The 22,088-nt window shown below is 43.6% G+C and overlaps 1 protein-coding gene across 4 annotated transcripts in view; it reads left to right on the top strand.

Moving 5' to 3' along the window:
- Window positions 1-1,054: 1,054 nt before the first annotated feature.
- The window catches only part of Phactr4 (phosphatase and actin regulator 4), a 76,596-nt gene continuing 55,562 nt past the window's right edge, over window positions 1,055-22,088 (top strand). For 2 of the 4 annotated variants that reach the window (XM_076565319.1, XM_042272004.2), the window contains exons 1-2: window positions 1,055-1,210; window positions 10,183-10,236. In XM_076565319.1, coding sequence (XP_076421434.1) covers window positions 10,221-10,236 — 16 coding nt within the window. In that variant the 5' untranslated portion in view covers window positions 1,055-1,210; window positions 10,183-10,220. Of the gene's footprint in view, window positions 1,211-1,502; window positions 1,786-1,893; window positions 2,111-10,182; window positions 10,237-22,088 lie in introns of those variants that run through there. The other 2 variants (XM_042272006.2, XM_042272005.2) reach the window with 2 other exon arrangements.

Here is a 22,088-nt window from a genome sequence, read left to right as displayed (position 1 = left end):
AAATAATATTCTACAACATGCAATCATTATTATTACTATTACTATTATTATTATTATTATATTACCAGACATCGTCTGGCTGGTCTATTTTTTGTTTGTTTGTTTGAGACAGGGTCCCAATCACTATGTAGCTCTGGCTGCTCTGGAACTGTATAGACTAAACTGTTCTTGAACTTACAGCCATACTCCAGTTCCAGCCTCCAGAGCAAGTAAGAATACAGGTGGGTGTCACCACAACTGGGTTGTAATTCGTCGCTATTTTTTAATGTTATAGATTCTATATTTGAAAGGCATAGATTTTTTCCTCCTGTTTTCTTCTGTATGTATCGTAATTTAAAAATGTTTGCATTTAGGCTGGGCGTTAATGGCGCGTGCCTTTAATCGCAGCATTTGAGAAGCAGAGGCAGGTGAATCTCTGTGGTCTACAGAGTGAGTTCCAGGACAGCCAGGTCTACACAGAGAAACCCAGTTTGGAAAAACTTTTTTTTTTAAAAAAGTTACATTTAGGTTTAATATGGGTGTGACCCATGCGTTTGGCTTTTAGAAAGCAAGGACGATGTCTGGAGGGTGATAGCCCGGGGCCCTGGAAGGAGTGCAACTTAGAGACAGATGGTGGCTTCTGCTAGTGATAGGGGGGAAATACAAACAGTAGGGGGTGTGGACGTTGACGGTCTGGGAGTAATGGGCTGGGTTCTTTAATTTCACACATTGAGGGTAATTGTTTCTAAGTTTTTTTGTACTTCAATTGGCTCTCAATAGTTTGAGACACACACTGTAGAAACACTACACGTGCATCATCAGCTCCTTTCTTGGGCATCACCAGGGAATCTGCTCCTGAACGTGTCCTCCCAAGCCCGGAGACCTTCGCCTCGCTCAGAACTAGGCAAGCTGCCCAAATCCATTTATGTGCAGCGCCGGGGCCGCGGGCGGCGCATGCCCAGACCCGCAGAGTTGGGGGCCAGGCACCGCGCAGCGGAGGGCCGGCAGTTCCCGCCATTTTGTCCCGGTCGCCGCACAGCTGGCCACTGCTGGCGACTACAAGTCCCGTGAGCCTCCGCGGCTGCACTTCCTACCCTCACTGTCCAGCCTGCTCCCTCCGCCCCCCTCCCCTGGGGCCGAAGGCTCTGGCTAGAGCCAGCCTGCCGGAGACCAGGTAGGATTTCCGGGAGAAAGTGCTGTGGAGCCTGAGGAGCCAGCGGCGGCCACCTAGGTGAGTTTCTCCCAGCCAGGGAAAGTGAGCGACTGGCGCGCGCTGCGGCCGCGGTCTCGGCTCGCCCGAGGGTCGCGGGCCCGGCCGGGGTCCGGGGGTAACGGCGCGGGCGGCGGCCCGTGCAGCCAGGGCGTGGCGGGCCGTAGCCTCCTCCCTCGGCCCTCCCACAACGGTCCCGCCGCGGTGTCCCCGCCTGTGGCCGGGCCCGCGCAGACTCGCGCTCTCCGCCCCCCCCAGCCTCCGCGGGGCCCTTTTGTCTGCGCCGCTTTGCCCCCTTTGTGGCCGTGCATGGAGCCGCGGTCTCCCGGGGAGCCCACAGGTCCTGCCGGGCGGGGACCGCTCCCTGGGGATCCGGTTACGGTAACTGGATCGGGTCAAAGTCCATCTTTCAAAAGTGACCTCCCTCAGACCTCTGCATCCCGGCGGAGCGGAACGGAGGCTTTGGAGCCTGCCTGGCATAGTTTCAGTGGAAACCTGGAAGTTATTGTCCAGGTCCTACATGTCAGCCTTCGGCAGCTAGGGACCAGAACTCGAGGCGCCTTTCTCCTCCAGAGGATGGTGTCTAAGAAAAAGAAGTGAGACTTTGGGAGTCCCAACCCCGGAAACTGAGAAAGAGTGGAATTTACTGCGATATGTGGGGCAGCTGTGAGGGGGGGTGGGGGGTGGGCAAAGAACTCAAGTGAATCATGGCTTTAGAAACCTGAAAATCGAAGGAGAGTGATTTCTGGGGCGTCATTCATCGCCTGCAAACGCCTGCAAATAGTCTTTGGCGCTCCATTCGCCCACACGGCTCCTCGATTCCCCAGACTGCATCCTTTTTCTTTTTTAAAGAAAAAGTCCGTTCACTGAGGAACGTGCTTTGTAGAGAAACCTAGAAACTCAGTGTATTCTAGAAAGCAGGTTGGTTTGTTTTTTACCAGGTAAAAAGAATGAAGGCTGTTTAGGGGAGGGAAGAGAATAAAATGTGTTCTTTCGGGACACCGCTGAATTCGTGGATTTGATCCAGTTTGGTCAGATAGTAGTGACTGTATGTCCAGTCAAAGACCCCATCGCGAGACTTAGCATAGGGGTAAAGCTTTATAAAGGCCAAGGTCGGTACCCCTTTGAAAACTGGTTGGTATTTCAGATTCCTTATAGGGAAGACAATTGGGACTCCTTTACATGAACCAGGAAAGGTGTTTTGAGGCTAAATTCCCACCCTAGACATGTAGGCAAATAAAGTCTCCATTATTCGGTTTGGCATTTCATAGTGGAAATGACTTTGAGACTCTCAGATTGCATTAATGTTGTGTAGAGATGGAAGGTCCTTAATTCAGGCTGTGTCTTTCCTAGAAAGTTGTGGTGGCACATCTCTGTGACCCCAATACTTGTGTGGCTAAGGGAGATTCTGGGTTGGAGACCCAGCTAGAACTATGTAATCGAGACCTTTATCTCAACAATCAAATCAAATCAAATAAAGTTTTCTTAAACGTGTGTGGGGTGGGGGGTGGGGCCAGTGCAGGTGTGACTTTAGAGACCACCTCCGTGGAGCTGATTTTTTTCCCACGTCCCTTGGGTTCCTGGAATGGAGCTCAAATAACCAGGCTTACACAGCAAGAGCCTTTACATTCTCAGCCATTTCGCTCGCTCACATTTTTTTCCCTTTTTCTCGGGCTAGGACTGGAATCCAATATCCTGACTGTGTAGCACCTGCTCTGCATGGTGCTTATACCTCTAGCCCCGGCTATTCTTCAGTTTTCGGAAATGCAAATTTATTTCTTTGAGATTGGGTTGCTATGTAGCCTAGTCTGGCCTTGAACTCTCCTATCCCGACTTTGTCTTGCCAAGTGCTAAGATTATTATGGTTGTACCATCACATCTAGCTCTTTAATTCTGAATTTATAGCGGGCTTACTACTTTCTGGCTTATTTACTCAAACATGATAGTGCTGTCCTTGTTTTTGAAGAGCTGTGTACATTGTATGTCCCATTAATACACATTGTGTAACTATTATATCCTCACAATTCTGTGAGGTATTGGGTCTCACTTTGCATTTGATACAACCTTGCCAAAATGTTAAATGACTAGCCCAAAGCCATACAGTTAGCCCAGGTAAGAAAGCTGACCTAAATATAACTAGCAAGCCTACCACTTTCTGTTACTTCAAATTTAATGCAACTACTAATCATAATTCCCCAAACTGCTTTAATGTTCTGATCTGAATATTAGAGAAAAATTATGGAAATATTTTCCAGCCTGAACAAACTGACTTACAAGGAACTGAAATTCATAGAACCATGAAGTCTTTTCCATAAGCCTTTCTGAAGATTACTGCCTTCACTCCAGCTTGATTATCCTGTATCTAGACAGAATAACAATTTTATGGAGCCTTGGGGACTTGAGGCTAGCATGGTCTTCATAACAAATTTCAGGTCAGCCAGAGCTACCCAGTAAGAACCATGTTCCAAAAAAAAAGAAAAGAAAAGAAAACAGAATGTGATTAAAGGTTTATTAAGATTAAGAAGTATGATGGGTAAGGCCGATTTGGTTCCTGAAACCTCACATTGAACTCAATGTACTTTTTTTTTTAAAGAGTATTAAGACTTAGGAAAATGTTTTCTTAATTTCTTTGCTTAGTAAAACCGTTTGATCAGACTAAGCCTGCAGTTTAGTCTTGGTTTTCTGTCAGTACATGCCGTGAATGTGACATCAGAAATAGCAGCCTACTTCAACTCTCGTACTTAAATTGTTAAGTAAAATGCGTAACATTCCAGTGGAATTGAGTCAGGGTAATTAGTCTAGCTTCTTTGTCTTATTATTTTCTTTTTAAGATAGGATCTTGCTATGTAGCACAGGCTAGCCTCATATTCTCACTGCTGTCTCAACCTTCTCAGTGGTGGATTACAGACTAGTTTAGCCTTTTAAACTGATAGATGCCTGTTTTAAATCTATTTTGTTTTGATACTGTAGTGAGGAAGAACTTGTTTTTTTCTTCTTTCTTTCTTTCTTTCTTTCTTTCTTTCTTTCTTTCTTTCTTTCTTTCTTTCTTTCTTTCTTTCTTTCTTCCTTCTATTTTTTAAATGTTGGTGTACTTTATTTCCAAATCCATCCTTTTACTCATTCAGCCATGAATGAAAGTTAAGACTCGGCCCTGAGGACAAAGCAGTCAAGTGTTTTCGCCTCTTGGGTTCTGCAGACTTTACTGACTGACATTGACTTGGGGAGGAAGAGAGACAGACAGTAACTACAACCAAATAAGAGTCTCAATCACTGTACAGTCAGTTCACCTAACCTCTTTTATTTTTAAAATTAACTTGTTTTGTTTGAGACAGGCCCTTGCTATATATAATAGCTCACACTGGTCTGATACTCATTATGAACCTGAAATGATCCTCCTGCCTCAGTCTCAAAAGTACTGAGATTAGGCCTGTGCCACATGCCTGGATTATGGCACATGCCTGAGTCTTAGTTTCTTGCTTTACCTGATGGAATGTTTCCAGGAGCAAGTGGCCTGAGAATCTTTCTGTTGTAAGCTGCTGCTGCTTCTAGAAAAGGAGAAGGGAGTGGGTGGACACTGGACCAAGAGTCTGTCCTCTTGTAAAACTTGGAGGTCTTTTTTGGGGGGTTTGGGGAAGGCTGCCATGTTGGCATGCTGGGGCCTATATAGATGGGCAAGTTCAATATTCCCACTCCTTCCCTTGTATCTTTTGTTAGTGTTTGCTTGGTTTTTGAGATAGGATTTCTCGGTGTATCCCTGACCATCCTGGAACTCATGCTGTAGAGCAGGCAGGAACTAATTTTGTAGACCAGGCTGGCCTCAGACTCATAGAGATCCACCTGCTTCTGCTTCCTGAGTGCTGGGATTAAAGGCCTTTGCCACCACTGTGTGGCCCCTTGTATCTTTGGTTTTTCCAGACAGGGTTTCTCTGTGTAGTTTTGGTGCCTGTTCTGGATCTCGCTCTGTGGACCAGGCTGGCCTCGAACTCACAGTCCTGGCTCTGCCTCCTGAGTGCTGGGACTAAAGGCTTGTGCCACTGTTGCCTGCCCAGCTCCTTGTATCTTAATAGGAGCTACCTCTAATCATTTATGGAGACATTTTCCCCTCAAAGTATTCTCTATTAAAGAAAGTTTGTTTTTATATATTTTTTTAATAATTTATTTTTATTTTATGTGCATTGGTGTTTTGCCTGCATGTATGTCTGTGTGAGGATGTCAGATCCCCTGGAACTGAAGTTACCAACAGTTTTTAACTGCCATGTGGGTGCTGGGAATTGAACCTATGTCCTGTGGAAGAGCAGCCAGTGCTCTTAATTGCTGAGCTATCTTCCCAGCTCCCTTGTTTTTATATTGTTACAGTTAATTGCCATAATGACAGTTATGACTACCACCGAGCTACATCTCCAGCACAGGATAAAGTCTTAATTTTCATGCATATTGCATAGTTCACAGTTCTTGGTATTTTTTTTCTTTTTCAAGTTTTTTTTTTTTTTTAATTTTATGTGTGTGTACTTGAGTGTATGCATATGCATCATGTGCATGCAAGTGCTATGGAAAAGGGCATTGGATCCCCTGGACCTGGAGTTATAGGCAGTTGTGAGCCACCTGAGGAAGGTGCTGGGAATCACCTGAGTCCTTTGTAAGAGCAGCCAGTGCTCTTAACCACTCAGTCTGCTTTCCAGTCCCAGCTCTGAGTGTTCACTGGAACGCTCTCCCCTCATTGCTCAGTGAATGAATGAATGATAAAAGTGGGCAGGTACAGTTTGGAGAATATCAGAACCAAAATGGATTTTTTTTTTTTTTTTTTTTTTTTAAAGATTTATTTATTTATTATGTTTACAGTGAGTGTTTAGCCTGCAGGCCAGAAGAGGGCACCAGATCTCATTGTAGATGGTTGTGAGCCACCATGTGGTTGCTGGGAATTGAACTCAGGACCACTGGAAGAACAGCCAGTGTTCTTAACCTCTGAGCCATCTCTCCAGCCCAAAATGGATTTTTTTATCCAGCAGATATTTTTGTTTTGCTGTTGTATGGTAGAGGTTGCATGTTTTTTTTTTTTGTTTGTTTGTTTTTTGTTTGTTTGTTTTGTTTTGTTCTCCCCCTCCCCCCCAGACAGGATTTCCCTGTAGCTTTGGAGCCTGTCCTGGACTAGCTCTATAGATCAGGCTGGCCTCGAATTCACAGAGATCCACCTGCCTCTGCCTCCCGAGTGCTGGGATTACAGGCGTGCGCCACCACCGCCCGGCTGAGGCTGCATGTTTTATGAGCATACTGATGTAGTGGTATTTAGCCCAGACTTCAAAAACCTAAGGTATTACAAAAATTATAACAGTGTACTAGAGATCCACTTAAAAAATAGATAGGGATTAGGGGCTGAGATGGCTTAGGCAGCAACCCTGAGTGTAGTTCCTGGGACCCAGAGAGTAGAGGGAGAGAACTAATGTTTGCATGCTTACCCCACATGCATGCTGTGGAGAGAGAGAGACAGAGAGACAGAGAGATTGACTCTCTAAGTAAATAAATAAATTGGAGTTGTAGAGTTTGCTCTGCAGTTAAGAGCACTTTCTGTTTTTGCAGAGGATCCCAGCACCGCCATGGTGGCTCACAGCCATCTGTAAATCTAGGGGATCAGATGCCCTGTTCTGGCCTCTAAGGGCCCCAGGCTCACATGTGGTGCACATAAATACATATAGGCAAATACATACACATAATTTTTTAAATGAAAATAAAATTTAGATAAGGACTAAACGATTTTGTTTTGTTTGAGACTGGAGTTTTGCTTTGTAGCCCTTGTGGGCCTGGAAGTCACTGTATAGATCAGGCTGGCCTTGAAAATTTTTTTTTTAAGATTTATTTATTTATTATGTATACAATGTTCTGTCTACATATATCCATACAACCCAGACGAGGGCACCAGATCTCATTATAGATGGTTGTGAGCCACCCTATGGATGCCGAGAATTGAACTCAGGACCTCCGAAGAGCTGCTGGTGCTCTTAACCTCTGAGCCATCTATTCAGTCCTGGCCATGAAATTTTAGTGATCCTCCTGAGTTCTGCGATTAAAAGCAAGCACCAATATGTCTGGTTTAAGAGTCTGTTTTGCACAGAGAAACCCTGTCTCAAAAAAGAAGACAAAGCAAAAAGGTTCTGTTTTGATAAAGAGTGCAGGAAGGTGTTGTAGAAGGTATGGTTTTCCAGTACAGTTTTAGGTAAGGAGGACATCAGGAGGACATGTCACTCTCCAAGTCCTCCTCCTCCTCTACCATCTCCTTCTTGTAAGGTGTGTGTGTGTGTCCACAAGTACAAGACTACACTTGGGGGCTAGAAAGCAGCCTTGGCCCTTCCTCGGGTGTACACAGGTTTTGAGACTGGTTCTCCTTCCAGCCTGCACCAGACTTGTTTTTGTTTTCAAGTAAACATGTCTTCTCTGGTGGTCAGACTCGGATCATCATGGTTGGGAGACAGACTCCCCAGCTCTAGGAGGAGGGTGTAGTTTTGAGCATAAGAATGGAATGAGTGTAAAAATGTTTAGGGGAGAGTGAGTGATCTGGAGTGCTGAGAGTACTTGGGTTTTAACATTTTGATTCTGATAATCCCTCTAGATAACTTGAACAAAGCCATGGTTCACCCTAGATGTCTATACATAGCAAACATGCACACGGAGTATCAGTCACTTAGACTCCTGCACTGGTGTGGTGGCTCACACCCGTTATCCCAGCACCTAAGAGGCTAATTGCAGGAGGATTGCTGTGATAAGTTTGAGGCCACACGGAGGCACAATGTCCTAGGCCAATCTGGGCTACAGGTTTTTGAAAAACAAGCAAAAAAAGAAAAACAATTAGACATGATTTTTTTTTAGTTCTTTTTGTGATGTTAGAGACCAAATCCCATGAAACGTGTTTTCTTTTGAGCTCCCCATAGCCCTTCTTTGACTCTTTAGAGGTTTTTTTGTAGCTTATTGTATTTTATTTTTGGTTTTTTGAGACAGGGTTTCTCTGTGTAGTTTTGGTGCCTGTCCTGGATCTCGCTCTATAGATCAGGCTAGCCTCGAATTCACAGAGATCCACCTGGCTCTACCTCCCGTGTGCTGGGATTAAAGGCAGGCGCCACCACCGCCCAGCCAGCTAGGATTTCTTGATTCAGCTTTTATTTTCCTCCCTCCCCTCCCTCCCTCCCTCCCTCCCTCCCTCCCTCCCTCCCTCCCTCCCTCCCTCCCTCCCTTTCTTTTTGTTTTTTTTGAGACAGAATTTCTTTGTGTAGCCTTGGCTGTCCTAGAACTAACTACATAGACCAAGCTGTCCTCAAACTCATAGAGAGCTGCCTGTCTCCGCCTCCAGAGTGCTGAGATAAAAGGTATGCGCTACCACTGCCCCCACCCCTTTTTTGTAAGACAGCATTTTACTAGGTAGTCCTGGCTGTCCTGGAACTTGCTCTGTAGATCAGGCTGGCCTCTAACTCACAGAGGTCAGAATAATAACTCTGCCTTCCGACTGCTGGGATTAAAGAACCTGCTCCAATTCAGTTTTCTTGACTGCTTTTTTTCTACTTGATTACAAGCCATACTTGCCTATTTATGTGTTGTCTCTTTCTTGATTTTTAAACCCTTTTTCTTTGGTTTTACACACACACACACACACACACACACACACACCATGTATGTATGTAAGTAAGGATATATGTATTAGGCATTTAAAATACTATAATGTGGCAGCCCTGAAAATAAAATTCTCTTTCTGTGGGTTTCTTTCTCTTTGTTTGGTGACTCTGCTGGGGTAAACCTGTAAAGTGTGTGTTCTTTGTTCTGGGTATCCACTGTAGTCTGCATTTGTTCGGTTTAGTGGTTAACTAATGATTAGACAGAGATTTCCTTATGTGCTGTGAACCAGTAAGTTATCCAGCTTTTGCTGAATGCTCGGGTAAGGACCTTACTACAGTGGCAGGGAGAGAAAACAGCTCAGGCTTAGGCCTTCACAACAGCTTGCCCTCTCTTAAACTTAACAGTTTCATCAAGTTACCTAAATGCCCTCCATTAGGCCCTAGCTCTTAAAGGTTCCATTTCCTAGAACTAGCAACCTGGGAACAGGGTTCCTAACACATCTAAACCACAGTAGGCATCAACTCTGATAGCTTGATTCCACATTAACATCTCATTCTTTCCTCCTCAGAGCCCTATAGTATACTATAGTATACTACGGCTTGTGGGGTGAACTAGCCATCTTTGGAGCTGGGCTGCTCTGATGATTGACTCTTAGGAGTTTGTTGTTGGTTTTTGTTTGTTTTATTTTTTTTATTTTTATTTATTTATTTATTTATTTTGAGACAGGGTTTCCCTGTACAGCTCTGGCTGTCCTGGAACTCACTCTGTAGACCAGGCTGGTCTTGAACTCAGAGATCCACCTGTCTCTGCTTCCCGAGTGCTGGGTAAAGGCGTGTGGAACCCCTGCCTGGCTTTCCTTCCACCTTGTTAAAGAAGGGTCTTTTGTTTCTGCTGTGCTGTGTACTCCAAGTGAGTTGGCCCAGGAGTGCCCAGGTGCTCTCGCCTCTGTCTCCCATTTCACCTTAGGAATGCAGAGCTTATAGATGCATGCCACTGCACCTGGTGTTTTCCATGGCTTCCAGGAATGGAACTCAGGTCACCAGGCTTGTGCAATAAATACTTTCATTTGCTGAACCATCTTATTAGCCTCCAGGTAGCAGTGTTCTCATTTAATAAGTTATATTTTTCAATAATTTTGTTTTGTTTTGTTTTTTTGAGACAGGGTTTCTATGTGTAGTTTTGGTGCTTGTCCTGGATCTCGCTCTGTAGACCAGGCTGGCCTCAATCAAACTCACAGAGATTCACCTGCCTCTGTCTCCCCAGTGCTGGGATTAAAGGCGTAAGCCACCACCACCCGGCTTCAATAATAATCAAGCTATATAATAAGTGTTAGTGAGAAACATACGAGATGGTAAATTTGACATTTTCAATATCTCATGTACCTCTTCTCTTTTTAGAAACTATTCCTCATCTCTCTACCCTGGTTAATAGTGGCATGGAAGATCCATTTGGTGAGTATGGCCTGCATTTTTATTGGTGTTTGTGCTTTGTCCGTACCCTGTTACAGCTTTGAGTAAATTATCTCCTGCTCAATGTGCTGGTGTAGAACAGTGGCTCTCAGACTTTTTGCTCTCAGCATCCATTTATATTCTTGTTTGTTAGCTTATTTTCTTGTTTATTTGCTTTTGAGACAGGGTCTCTCTACACAGTGCTAGCTGTCCTGGAACTCATTATGTAGACCAGGCTGCCTCACTCACCAAGATTCTCCTGCCTCTGCCACCATCCCCAGCCCTAAGGTTTGTTTGTTTTTTGAGACAGGGTCTCACTGTGGAGCTCCAGCCAGCCTAGAACTTACTATATAGACCGAGTTAATCTTGAACTCCCAGAGTTCCCTCTGCTTGCCTTCTGATTATAATATAATGCTGGGCTCCATTCATACTCTTACTATAATTGAGGGTCCTGACAACCTTCTGTTTGTTGACATTTGTTGTATTGTAAATGAGACCTGAGAGGATGGAAAGATGAGTCAGCGGTAAAAAAAAACAGATTCCTAATTATGTATATGCAGGCATTGTAAAACCTTACCACAAGCTATATCCTCGGGTCTAGGAAGTATATTTGAGATGGTAATTTAGTTTATTTTCTTCTGTCTTGCCCAATAGGCATTGATGTAACTGAGGCCAAACTCTCTGGACTCCCTGACCTGGTAGCCATAGTCAGGAAATCCAGGTGCAGTTTTTGCCTCGTGTTGAGAAGACTTTTGTTTAACACCTTGCAAGATAAGCGTTTTTTTTTTTGTTTTTGTTTTTGTTTTTCCTGATTTTAATGAGCCCAGGATAAGCACCTTTGAGTCTTTACCAAAGTCTAACTAGTTCATTTGGAGATCTTTAGTTTGAACACTAGAGGGCAGTCAGTGCCTGTTAATAGACCTAGTTTTGTCACCAATTTTTTTCTTTATTTGTGAAGATTCGGGAGGTTTAACTTACTTTCATAGCACAGTGACTGTTCCAAAAGATGAGTCCATATAATGAAAAAGTAGGATGTGATGCCATGAGCCTGTAGTACCGGGGATGTACTCAGGAGGTCATCCTCCAGAACTTAGAAGAACATACCTAAGCTCCATGAGATCCTTTAAAAGAAAGGAAAGAAAGAAAGAAATGAAACAACAGTGACAGCCAACTGGATTGGTGCATGATATGTTCTTAATCTAAGATCTGTAACGGGGCTGCTGAGAGATGCCTCAGAGGTTAAGAGCACTGGCTGCTTTTCCTCGGTTTGATTCCCAGTCACTTAAACCCCTCTGTAACTCTAGTTACAAGGGATCTGGCGCCCTCTTCTGGCCTCTGGGGGCACTGCACAAACGTTATGCAGAGACAAGTAGGAAAACACCCATACACATAAAATCGAATCAAATCTGTAATTGTACAAAGTTGGAAACTTTTTTCTTTTTCTTTTTCCAAGAGCTGAGGACCGAACCCAGGGCCTTGCACTTGCTAGGCAAGCACTCTACCACTGAGCTAAATCCCCAATCTCAAAGAATACATAAATAATTTTTTTTTTTTGGTTTTTCAAGACAGGGTTTCTCTGTGTAGCTTTGTGCCTTTCCTGGAACTCACTCTGTAGACCAGGCTGGCCTCGAACTCACAGAGATCCACCTGGCTCTGCCTCCCGTGTGCTGGGATTAAAGGCGTCCACCACCACCACCACCACCACCCCCCAGCTGGAAACTTTTTGAATGCTATTATAATTGGGAAATTCTACCTGACTGAGAATGGGATTGTCACAATCCTAAAACAAATACAAAAATGTATAAAATTACCTTTGACAAGGTATATATGACATGTAAATGAATTTCATGTATAACTTGATTTTTAAAATATTTTATTATAATTATTTATTTTTGTGTGTGATGTTTAACACAGCTCACAACATTCTGTAACTCCAGTTCCAGGGGATCCAACACCCTTACACAGATGCACCAATGCAAATAAATAGATCATTTAAAAAAACAAAACAAAACAAAAACCCAGCATTCTCTGGAGGCCAGCTGAGACTACTAGATTGAGATCCTGTCTGAAAGAAAACTAAACAAACAGAAATTACCTAGAAATATTGTAGCCATCTTAGTTATCATCCTGTTGTTTTTGTCCAATAAAGAAATTATCTAGTCTGTATCTCAGAACGTGTCTCATCATTAAACAATATGATTTGAAAAGGGAGGACTCAAGTCGGACGGTGGTGGCGCAGGCCTTTAATCCCAGCACTCAGGAGACAGAGGTAGGCGGATCTCTGTGAGTTCGAGGCCAGCCTGGGCTACCAAGTGAGTTCCAGGACAGGCACCAAAACTACACAGAGAAACCCTGTCTCGAAAAACAAAAAGAGAGAGAGACAGAGAGAGAGAGAGAGAGAGAGAGAGAGAGAGAGAGAGAGAGAGAGAGAGAGAGAAGAAAAGGGAGGACTCTCCTTATTTTAGTCCTCTCTCCCTTTCATAGGGACTTGGAGGAAATACGCTGAAAGTGTCAGTTGCCAGCTTGTGTTGGCTACGACAACTTGGAGAGAACATGTGCACAGCCTGTGGTCGTGCATCACACTTCACTCCTCCCCCCGCCCCTCTTGAGACAGGGTTTCTGGAGCCTGGCTTTGAACTCGCTCTGTAGACCAGGCTGGCCTTGATCACAGAGATCCTCCTGCCTCTGCCTCCCAAGTGCTGGGATTAAAGGTGTGTGCCACCACCTCCCAGCTCCCTACATGTTTTAAACCACCTAATTTTTAAGTTTCTGCACATAACAATTCCTGGAAAGATATGAACACTACTTATTGAAAATATCTTTTGGCAGTATGTTTGATGAAATAATTGATGAGATACAGTTCACTGATGTGAATTTTGAACCTAGCACTAGGTGTGGTGGTACACATCTATAACCTCAGCATTCGGAAAGTAAACTGGGAGAAGCAGAATGTGTAGCTTTCTTCAGTTAGGTAGTAAATTTACAAAAGCTTTCTGCGTGTTATAGAAATAGGTTAATAATGTAATACTGTTTTAAAAAGTTATTTTATGTCTGGCCATGGTGGCACACGTCTTTAATCCCAGCACTTGGGAGGTAGAGGCAGGAGGATCTCTGTGAGTCTGAAGCTAGCCTAGTCTATAGAATGAGTTCCAGGACATCCAGAAGTTACACAGAGAAAGCCTGTCTTGAAAAACAAAAAACAAAAACAAACAAAAATATATATATATTATATTAAGTGTATGAGTTTTTTTTTGTTTTTGTTTTTTGGTTTTTTTGTTTGTTTGTTTGTTTTTCGAGACAGGGTTTCTCTATGTAGCTTTGCACCTTTCCTGGAACTCACTTGGGAGCCCAGGCTGGCCTCGAACTCACAGAGATCCACCTGGCTCTGCCTCCTGAGTGCTGGGATTAAAGGCGTGCGCCACCACCGCCTGGCTTATTTTTTTTTTTTTTGTTTTTTTGTTTTTTTGTTTTTTTGTTTTGTTTTGTTTGGCTTTTTTTTTTTTTTTCTTTCCGAGACAGGGTTTCTCTGTGTAGTTTTGGTCCCTGTCCTGGATCTCGCTCTGTAGATCAGGCTAGCCTTGGACTCACAGAGATCCACCTGACTCTGCCTTCCAAGTGCTGAGATTAAAGGTGTGTGCCACCATTGTCTGGCTTTTTTTTTTTTTTAATTAAAGAATTGTATCATTTAGGAAATGTAAGAAACCATTTGTTAGTGTAGTGAACAATTTATTTCCTAAACAAAATGGTCAATTTTACTTTATTTAGTGTAGAAAACAGTAGACTAAGGCTATAGATTAAAGTGGAGTACCCTTGAGGAAGGAGTGGACAATGGCCAAAGAGACTGTTGTATCTATAATGTCTAAATTTTTGTGTTTCTTGAGACAGGATTTCTGTGTAGCCCTGGCTATCTTAGAACTCACTCTGTAGACCAGGCTGCCCTCACACTCACAGAGATATACCTGCTTCTGCCTCCTTAATGCTGGGATTAAAGGTCTGGCTTTTACTATGTCTAAATGTATAAGTACCTCCTAGGTTGCAAGGGTTGGGGTTTGTTGTTGAGTTCGTTCCTCCATCTCAGTGGTTCTCACCCTTTCCCAGGTGTCCCATATCAGATATCTTGCATATCATATGATTCATAAAAGTAGCAAAATTACAGTTATGAAATAGCAACGAAAATAATCTTATGGTTGGAGGTCACCACAACATGAGGAACTGTGTTAAAGGGTCCCAGCACTAGGAAGGTTGAGAACCACAGCTCTATCTGGTCAAGAATATTTATGAAGTAGCCATGCTCCTGGCTAGTGCGTCTTGTTTCAGAGTTTATGGGAAATTTTTTGTCTTGTTATCTTAACACTGGAAGCTAAAAGTATGTCAACAGCACAGCCCTTCCCTCCTATTAAAAAGGAGGAGGAAGCACGAACTCTAATTAGTTGCAATCCTTCAGGCGTAGGAGATAAATTCCTTTAAGATTAAATGAGGCTAAAAGTAATGTTACTTCATCTCTCTCTCTCTCTCTCTCTTTCCTTTTTTCTTTTTGTTGTTTGATTTTGGTTTTGGTTTGAGACAAGGTATCTGAGGCTGACTTCAAACATACAGCATCCTCCCTCCCCAGCCCCCCAGTCCCAGGACAAGGACTAAAGGCTTTCTTGTAATTTGTCTGGAAATTTAATGTGGCATCTTTACAAATGTATAGTGAGTAGCTTCTGTTATTTTCTTCCCTGACAAGAGCATAAACTTAGGACGGGAACTTTTTATTGTTAAATTCCACTACTCGGAAGTGAACATGGAATTCTTTTGTATATATTTCTTCTGGGAGATTTAATTTCTCTTTGTGAAATTAAATGTGGTGGCCACACAAGCCAGATGTGGTCATGAATACCTAGAATACTGACCTCTGGAGGCAGAGGCAGAAGGATCAGGAATTCATGGATCTGCAGACATTGTGCCATTGAGTCTATAACCCCAGCCCTCTAGAAGAAGTCTTTAATCTTTTTTAAAAACTCAATTTATTTTCATTTCTTGTGTATAAGTGCTTGTCTGCATGTAAGTGTGTGCACCATGTGCATGCAATGCCCGCAGAGGCCAGAAGAGTGATGGAACTGGAGTGATGGGTGATTGTGAACCACCGTGTGAATGAAGGGAACTGAACCTGGGTCCTCTAGAAGAGAGAGCATCCTGTGCTCTTAACAACCAAGCCAGCTCTCCAGCCCCAATCGATTTGTTTTTGTTTTTGAGACAGAGTCTATTTACTGTAGCTTGGGCTAATCTAAAACCTTACTTCTAAAAGAGAAAGCTTAAAAACTGTGTACTGAAGTAATAAGCTTTTAAGAATAATGTATGCCTGTCCTGGTAGCTCACACCTGTAATCCCAACATTCTGGAGATTGAGGCAGGAGGAGTACCACTAGTTTGATGTCAGCTTGAAATAAATAATGAATTCCTATACAGCCTGGGCTATAGATTGATTCTTCATCTCAAAAAACAAGATACGTGGGTGGATGATGAATGGATGGATGGATAGATAGATAGGTAGGACTGGGGAATTGTTTAGTTGGTAAAGCATTCCTAGAACCTACTTGAAAATCCTGGGCATAGTGATGAGTGTTGTAATCCCAGTGCTGGGGAAGCGGAGAGATCCCTAGGGACTCCCTGGCTGGTCAGTCTAGCCTGATTGATGAGCTCTAAGTTAGTGAGAGACCCTGTTTCAAAGGAGATGAACAGTGTTCTGGATAATGTCACATGAGATTGTCCTGGGTCTTACATGAATCTGCACAAACATGTATCCATGCAGGCATGTGCACCTATACACAAATATACATATTAGTGATAAAAATTTTTTTACTAATAAGTAATGTATTAATTGTAAAATAAAAGTAAAACTTTTTTTTTTTGTTTTGTTTTGTTTTGTTTTGTTTTGTTTTTTTCGAGACAGGGTTTCTCTGTGTAGCTTTGCACCTTTCCTGGAACTCACTTTGGAGACCAGGCTGGCCTCGAACTCACAGAGATCCACCTGCCTCTGCCTCCCAAGTGCTGGGATTAAAGGCGTGCACCCGGCGTAAAACTTTTTTTGTTGTTTTGTTTTTGGAGGGTTTGTTTTGGTTTTGGGGCTAAGGATTTCTTTTATGTGTATAGCTGTTTTGTCTGCATGTATGTTTGTACACCACATGCATGCCTGGTGATCTCAAAGGCCAGAAGGTGTCAGATGGCCCGGGACTGTAGTTACAGATGGTTGTTAGCTGCCGTATGGGTTCTGGGAGTTGATTCCAGTCCTCTGGAAGAGCAGCCAGTGCTCTTAACACCTGAGCCATCTCTCCAGCCCTGAAGAGACATTCTTAAAAAGATGAGTGGTTTGAGTACAGAAATACAAAGGCATGGGCCACAAGCTTCTGCTTATAATTTCACTATGCTTCCACAGTGTGTACTTTAATATTGGTTAACAGTGAAGGCTAGTTAGTATCCTAACCTCAATCAAAAGGTAATGATGGGTTGATACTTAGCTGACAGGATTTATTAATTCTTCCAACAAATTTTAGTTGGCACACTGCCCTAGCTGCCATGAAGGGGAAAGGAAAAGAATAGGGTAGTGTTTCAGGGGACTAGGGATGACTCAGTGAGTAAGTGCTTGCTTGTGCAGAGTAAGGGCATGAATTCACATTTCCAACACTATCTAAAAGCCGAGTACAGTGGCCTTTGTAATCCCAGTGCTGACCAGGTGGAGACAGGCTGATCTCCTGGGCTTGCTAGCTAGTCCATACAGCTGAGTCATTGAGTTCCAGTTTCAGTGAGAGACCTTGCCTCAAAAGATAGATTGTAGAGTGACATATGGCCTACACACACGTGTCCATGTGCACTTGGGTGCAGAATACACACACAGAAAGAAAAGAAAATTTAAGATCTTAAGAGATTTGATTTAAAAAAAAAAAAAAAATTGAAACAGTGTTTCTTGGTATAGCTTTGGCTGTCCTGGAACTCACTCGATAGACTAAGCTGGCCTCTGAACTCACAGAGATCCACCTGCCTCTGCCTCCCAAGTTCTGGAATTAAAGGTGTATGCTACCATTGCCTGGCTCAAATTAACTTTTTATATAAATTAAAATAGTCATGAGGCTAGGGAGTTGCTCACTGGGTAAAAAATTGAGTTCATCCCACCTGAATCCATGCAAAAAAGCCAGGTGTGACGGCTTGTGGTTGTAATCCAGGCACTGGGGAGATGGGGCCGGCAGATCCCTGGTGCTCTCTGTCCAGCCAGCCTGGCCCCACTGGGGAGTCAGGGCTTGGTGAGAGAGACCTTGTCTCAAAGTAGAGTGACGACAGAGTGTGCATCGACCTCTGGCCTCCACAGCCTGCATGCGGATGCACACACACAGATCAGTTGCCATGAGCCTCTGTGAAAGCTAATTTATAATCACGTATAAACTCATGGAAACTAATTTATAATATAGCAGGATAATCTCAATTATGCTGTCTTTTTCATTCCTTTTTGAAACAACTGATCAGTGATTTTGGTTTTTGGTTTTTGGAGACAGGGTTTCTTGTGTAGTTTTGGTGCCTGTCCTGGAGTTCACTCTGTAGACCAGGCTAGTCTTGAACTCACAGAGATCTGCCTAGCTTTGCCTCCCAAGTGCTGGGATTAAAGGCGTGCACCACCACCGCCCTGGACTGATCAGTGATTAGTATGTGTTCATAACTTCTAGGCATGTGCACATTTCAAAACTAAAATCCATCATAACTGAAGGGAGTCTGGCGTTGATTCTCTCCTTTTCCCGTGTGGGTCCTGGGGTTCAGAGTCCACTCATCAGGCTCTGGAGCAAGCCCTTTTACCCACTAAGCCATCTCACTGGTCCCCAAGTATTTCTTGAATGCTCTAGTGAGCTGTGTACTATGTTATTTTTTAAGGCTACCAAGACGATTTCTACCTTTTCTTTTTGGTCTCAAAAAATAAGATGGGGATTGCTCTCAAGGAAAATAGCATCTAGCCTTGGCCTCCACATACCTGTATGCACAGTGTCTCATCCTGCAGCCCAGGCTGCTCTGGAACAGACAGCAGTCTTCCTGCCCCAACCTGGGGTTAGACGGGTTCCACCTCTCCCAGCCACAGTCTCTGCTGTCAAGGAGTACACAGTCTAGCAAGAGATCGATGAATGACCAGATGATTACAGCAGAGGTTGCCTAGACTGTAGGTAGAGGTGCAGTCAAGTACTGATTACACAAGGTGAGTGTCTAGTGCCGGCTCAGGGGTGAGATGGTTCCAGGAATTCAGCTTGAGGAAGTCCGACGTGAACTGGATGTGGAAGAGTGGCAGCTGGTCAGATTTCGGAAGGAAAGGTGGAGAGAACAGCGTACGGCTGGGTGAGGTAGACCAGGGAGAACAGGTGTCATAGTTTAGGAGCTCCAAAGGTCAGCAGGACTAAAGATGAGGGTAGATGTGGGAGAGTTGTGAGAACAGGTACAAGGTCAGAGCCTCTGGGCTTGAACACTTGACTCCTGTACGTCAGCCTCCCAAGTGGCTGGGTGATAGGCATGTGCTACCAGGACTGCATACTTATATTCTAAGGGTCACTGTGACCTATGCTGAAAATAAATGAAAAGCTGGCTGTGGTGGCACATGTCTGTAATCCCAAGACTTCAAAGGCAAGAGAATTCAGAGTGTCTTGGGAAAACTATCCAATAAACTAGGAAGGGACAGAACTTGAGCTGTCATAGCTCAGTGGGACAGCACTTGCCTAGCGTACACACAGCGTGGGTTTGATCTCCAGCACAGAAAAGATACCCTTGTAGCCAGGCATGGTGTTACACATTTGTAATCTCAGTTCTTGGGAGGCTGAGGCAGGAGGATTGAAAGGCTCAGAGCCTTCCCGGCCGACATAGAAAGGGACAGAACTAAAGACAGGTATGAAATTATTGTCCAAATATACATAGATGTTGAATTCTACAGTTGGGTTGCACAGAATTTGTAGAAAGTTTTTCTTGAAAGAAAAAGAAAATTTGAACCAAGTCAATAAATCCCCAAACTTAGGGGCTAGGGTTGTGGATCAGCTGGCGGAGTGTTTACCTAGTGCACGCTCAGCTGGCGGAGTGTTTACCTAGTGCACGCTCAGCCGTTGGCTCTATTCTCACACCATACAGATTAAGCACATGATGGTCAATCTCAGCTACTCAGGAGTTTCAGGACAGCCTGGGGTACATGAGACTATGACTTGAAGAAGGAAAAAGGAACACCCAGCCCATTGTCTTTTTCCTCTCTGCAAACCAACACAACAAATTTAGTTTGAGGAGTAATTACTCTCCTTGTGACCAAATGCCCGACAAAGAAGCACTTCAAGGGAGGAAGGATTGTTTGTGCTGACATTTTCATGTCAACACGGGGTCTTCCACGGGGTCTGCCGTGGGGAGCTGGCGTGGAGAAGGCAGAGCAGCAAGGGTGTGAGGTGGCTGCAGGGCAGCATGGCATCGCAGCCAGGAAGCAGCTTTCTCTCTACTCATTTGTTTTTGAGGTGGTGTGGCCCTGGTTGGCTTGGAGCTCCCTATGTAGACCAGGCTGGCCTCAAACTCAGAGATCCGCCTGCCTCTTCTTGCCCAGTGCTGGGATTAAAGGCCTGGGCCACCACTGCCTGGTTTTCTTTCTTTCTCTATTATGTGAGTGTGTGTGCATTTCAGGTGTGTGTGTGGAGGTCAGGCACAAGCTCTGAGAAGAGAGCTTGTTGGAGTCTGTTCCCTCCTTCCACCATGTGGAGCCTGGGTATTGAATGCAGGTGTTAGGCTTAGCATCAAGCTCCTTTACCTGCCGAGTCATCTCAGCAGTCCACTTTCTACTTTTTATTCAGTCCAGACCCAAGCCCATGGAGGGTACTGTCCATATGTAGGGTGAGTCTTCCCTTATAAGGAAAACCTTTGTAAAATTTATTTATTTATTTATTTATTTATTTATTTATTTATTTATTTATTTATTTATTTATTTAGTGTATTGTGCCAATGCATGCCACAGCATCCATGTGGAGGTCAGGGGACAACTTTGTGGAGTAGGTTCTTTTTTCTAAGCCTCTATGTAGACTCCACGGGTCAAATTCAGGTCTTCAGGCTTGCATGGCAAGCCATTTTGCCAACCTTAGTTAAACCTTTCTGGAAATACCCTCCTAAGTAAAGCCTGAGGTGGGTTTCCATGGTGATTCTCTGTCCAGTCAAGTTCGTAGTGAAGAATTATCATATGGCTCTTCCTTAGATTTTATGTAGGTAGTGCTCTTAGAGTTCTTAGTGCCTAAGCCAGGGAACAGGGAATATGAGTGTAGTGTTTAATGGCTAACGGATCTTGTTTATCTTTATTTATTTTTGTTTGTTTGTTTATTTTGAGGCAGAGTCTCACTCTGGCTTACACTAGCTTCACATTCAAGGCAGTCCTCTTGCCTCAGCTTCCCAAGAGCTAAGAAGGACTTCTAGGCATGTCACCACCTCTGGTGGGATCAGGTTTCTTTTAAGCCTTCTTTCTTCACAAGAAGAAATACTTTTTAGGTTGAAATGACAGTTACCAAGCTTGTTTCTTGGGAGGTTCTGTTTTTTGGGATGCATATTTATCTAAAGTACTTGTAAAGCTTTTCAGAAAAGTCAGCGTAGGATAGCAGACTGCTTTAGCATAGACAGATAAGCATAGGCGTGAGTTGTGGGAGCTTTCCTCTGGTCTCACTAGACTGTTTTCCTAAGGCATGAATACATTGGCTCTGCTTTTCAACTGAATTTAGAAAGCAAAGGTGCATGTAATGCAAAACATAATTTTCTCTTTGATTTTAAAAGTTCTATGAAAAGGCTGGGTGGTGGTGGCTCACACCTTCAATCCCAGCACTCTGGAGGCAGCGGCAGGAGGTCAGCCTGCTCTACAAAGTGAGTTTCAGGACAGCCAGAGCTATTATACAGAGAAACCCTATCTTGAAAAACAAAACAAAACAAAAAGTTCTGTGAAAACAATAATTATTCACCCCCCCCCCAATACTTCCTGTGTTGCTAAAAAATTGAAGATTTTGAAGGGAGGGTTATTTTATACATGAAAATAGCAAAGTGCAGTTGAATTACTGGCTGGAGCAAGTTTGATAGAAACATTTACAAGTCATCCTTAGCTATTTTGCAGGAATTACTATTGACTCACAGTGGCACCAGGTGCTCATTACTCAGACTTTTTATTTAGAAGAGGATAAAGGCTGGATTCTTCTGCATATGAGCCGGAAAGGAATGCCCCTTAACCTGAATCCTTGCTAGAAGTTCCTGAATAACTTTCAGGTGCCATGGCTCTCCTCAGACAGTTACTGTGTTCCCATAGCTACGTGACTGAGGCCTGATTCTGCCCAGATCCTGTTTCCTTTCCTTGGAGTTTCCCAGCCAGCTGAGTTGTGCAGAGTTAGGAAAGCAGAAAAGGAAGATGGAACAGCAGTGCTTTGAGTCAGCAGCAGTGAGTGCTACTTACTAGGAAACAGCACATTTCCACCCTTGCAGTGGCTTCCTCCTCCATGTCTGTCCGCCTGTTCCTGCATGGTATTGATGCCTTGGTTCCTTGATAGAGCTCAGTTGGCTTGTCCATGTGGCTTTATAAGGTGCTCTTCTTCATCAGAAGACTTAGGCTTTTTGATCTCTTTATTGTAACTATAAAAAACAACTACATTCTGCTCATGAAAATATAATACAGTAGAAAGAAATTGTTGGCCAGTGAGGTTTATTAATAATACAATTCACTTAATCTTTTTGCCTTATTTGGCAAACACTGACTTAGATTCATTATAGAAAGTACACCATGGCTACTGCCCTGCCAACATTTCCTGGAACCTGTTTTTTCCCCTGGCAGAATATTGATTAGTTAAATCATTGGTTTAACAG

Source organism: Peromyscus maniculatus, chromosome 2, assembly GCF_049852395.1.
Source record: "Peromyscus maniculatus bairdii isolate BWxNUB_F1_BW_parent chromosome 2, HU_Pman_BW_mat_3.1, whole genome shotgun sequence".
Classification (NCBI taxonomy): Eukaryota; Metazoa; Chordata; class Mammalia; order Rodentia; family Cricetidae; genus Peromyscus; species Peromyscus maniculatus.
Note: the sequence above shows the minus strand (reverse complement) of the source record. Positions and strands in the feature narration are given on the sequence as shown.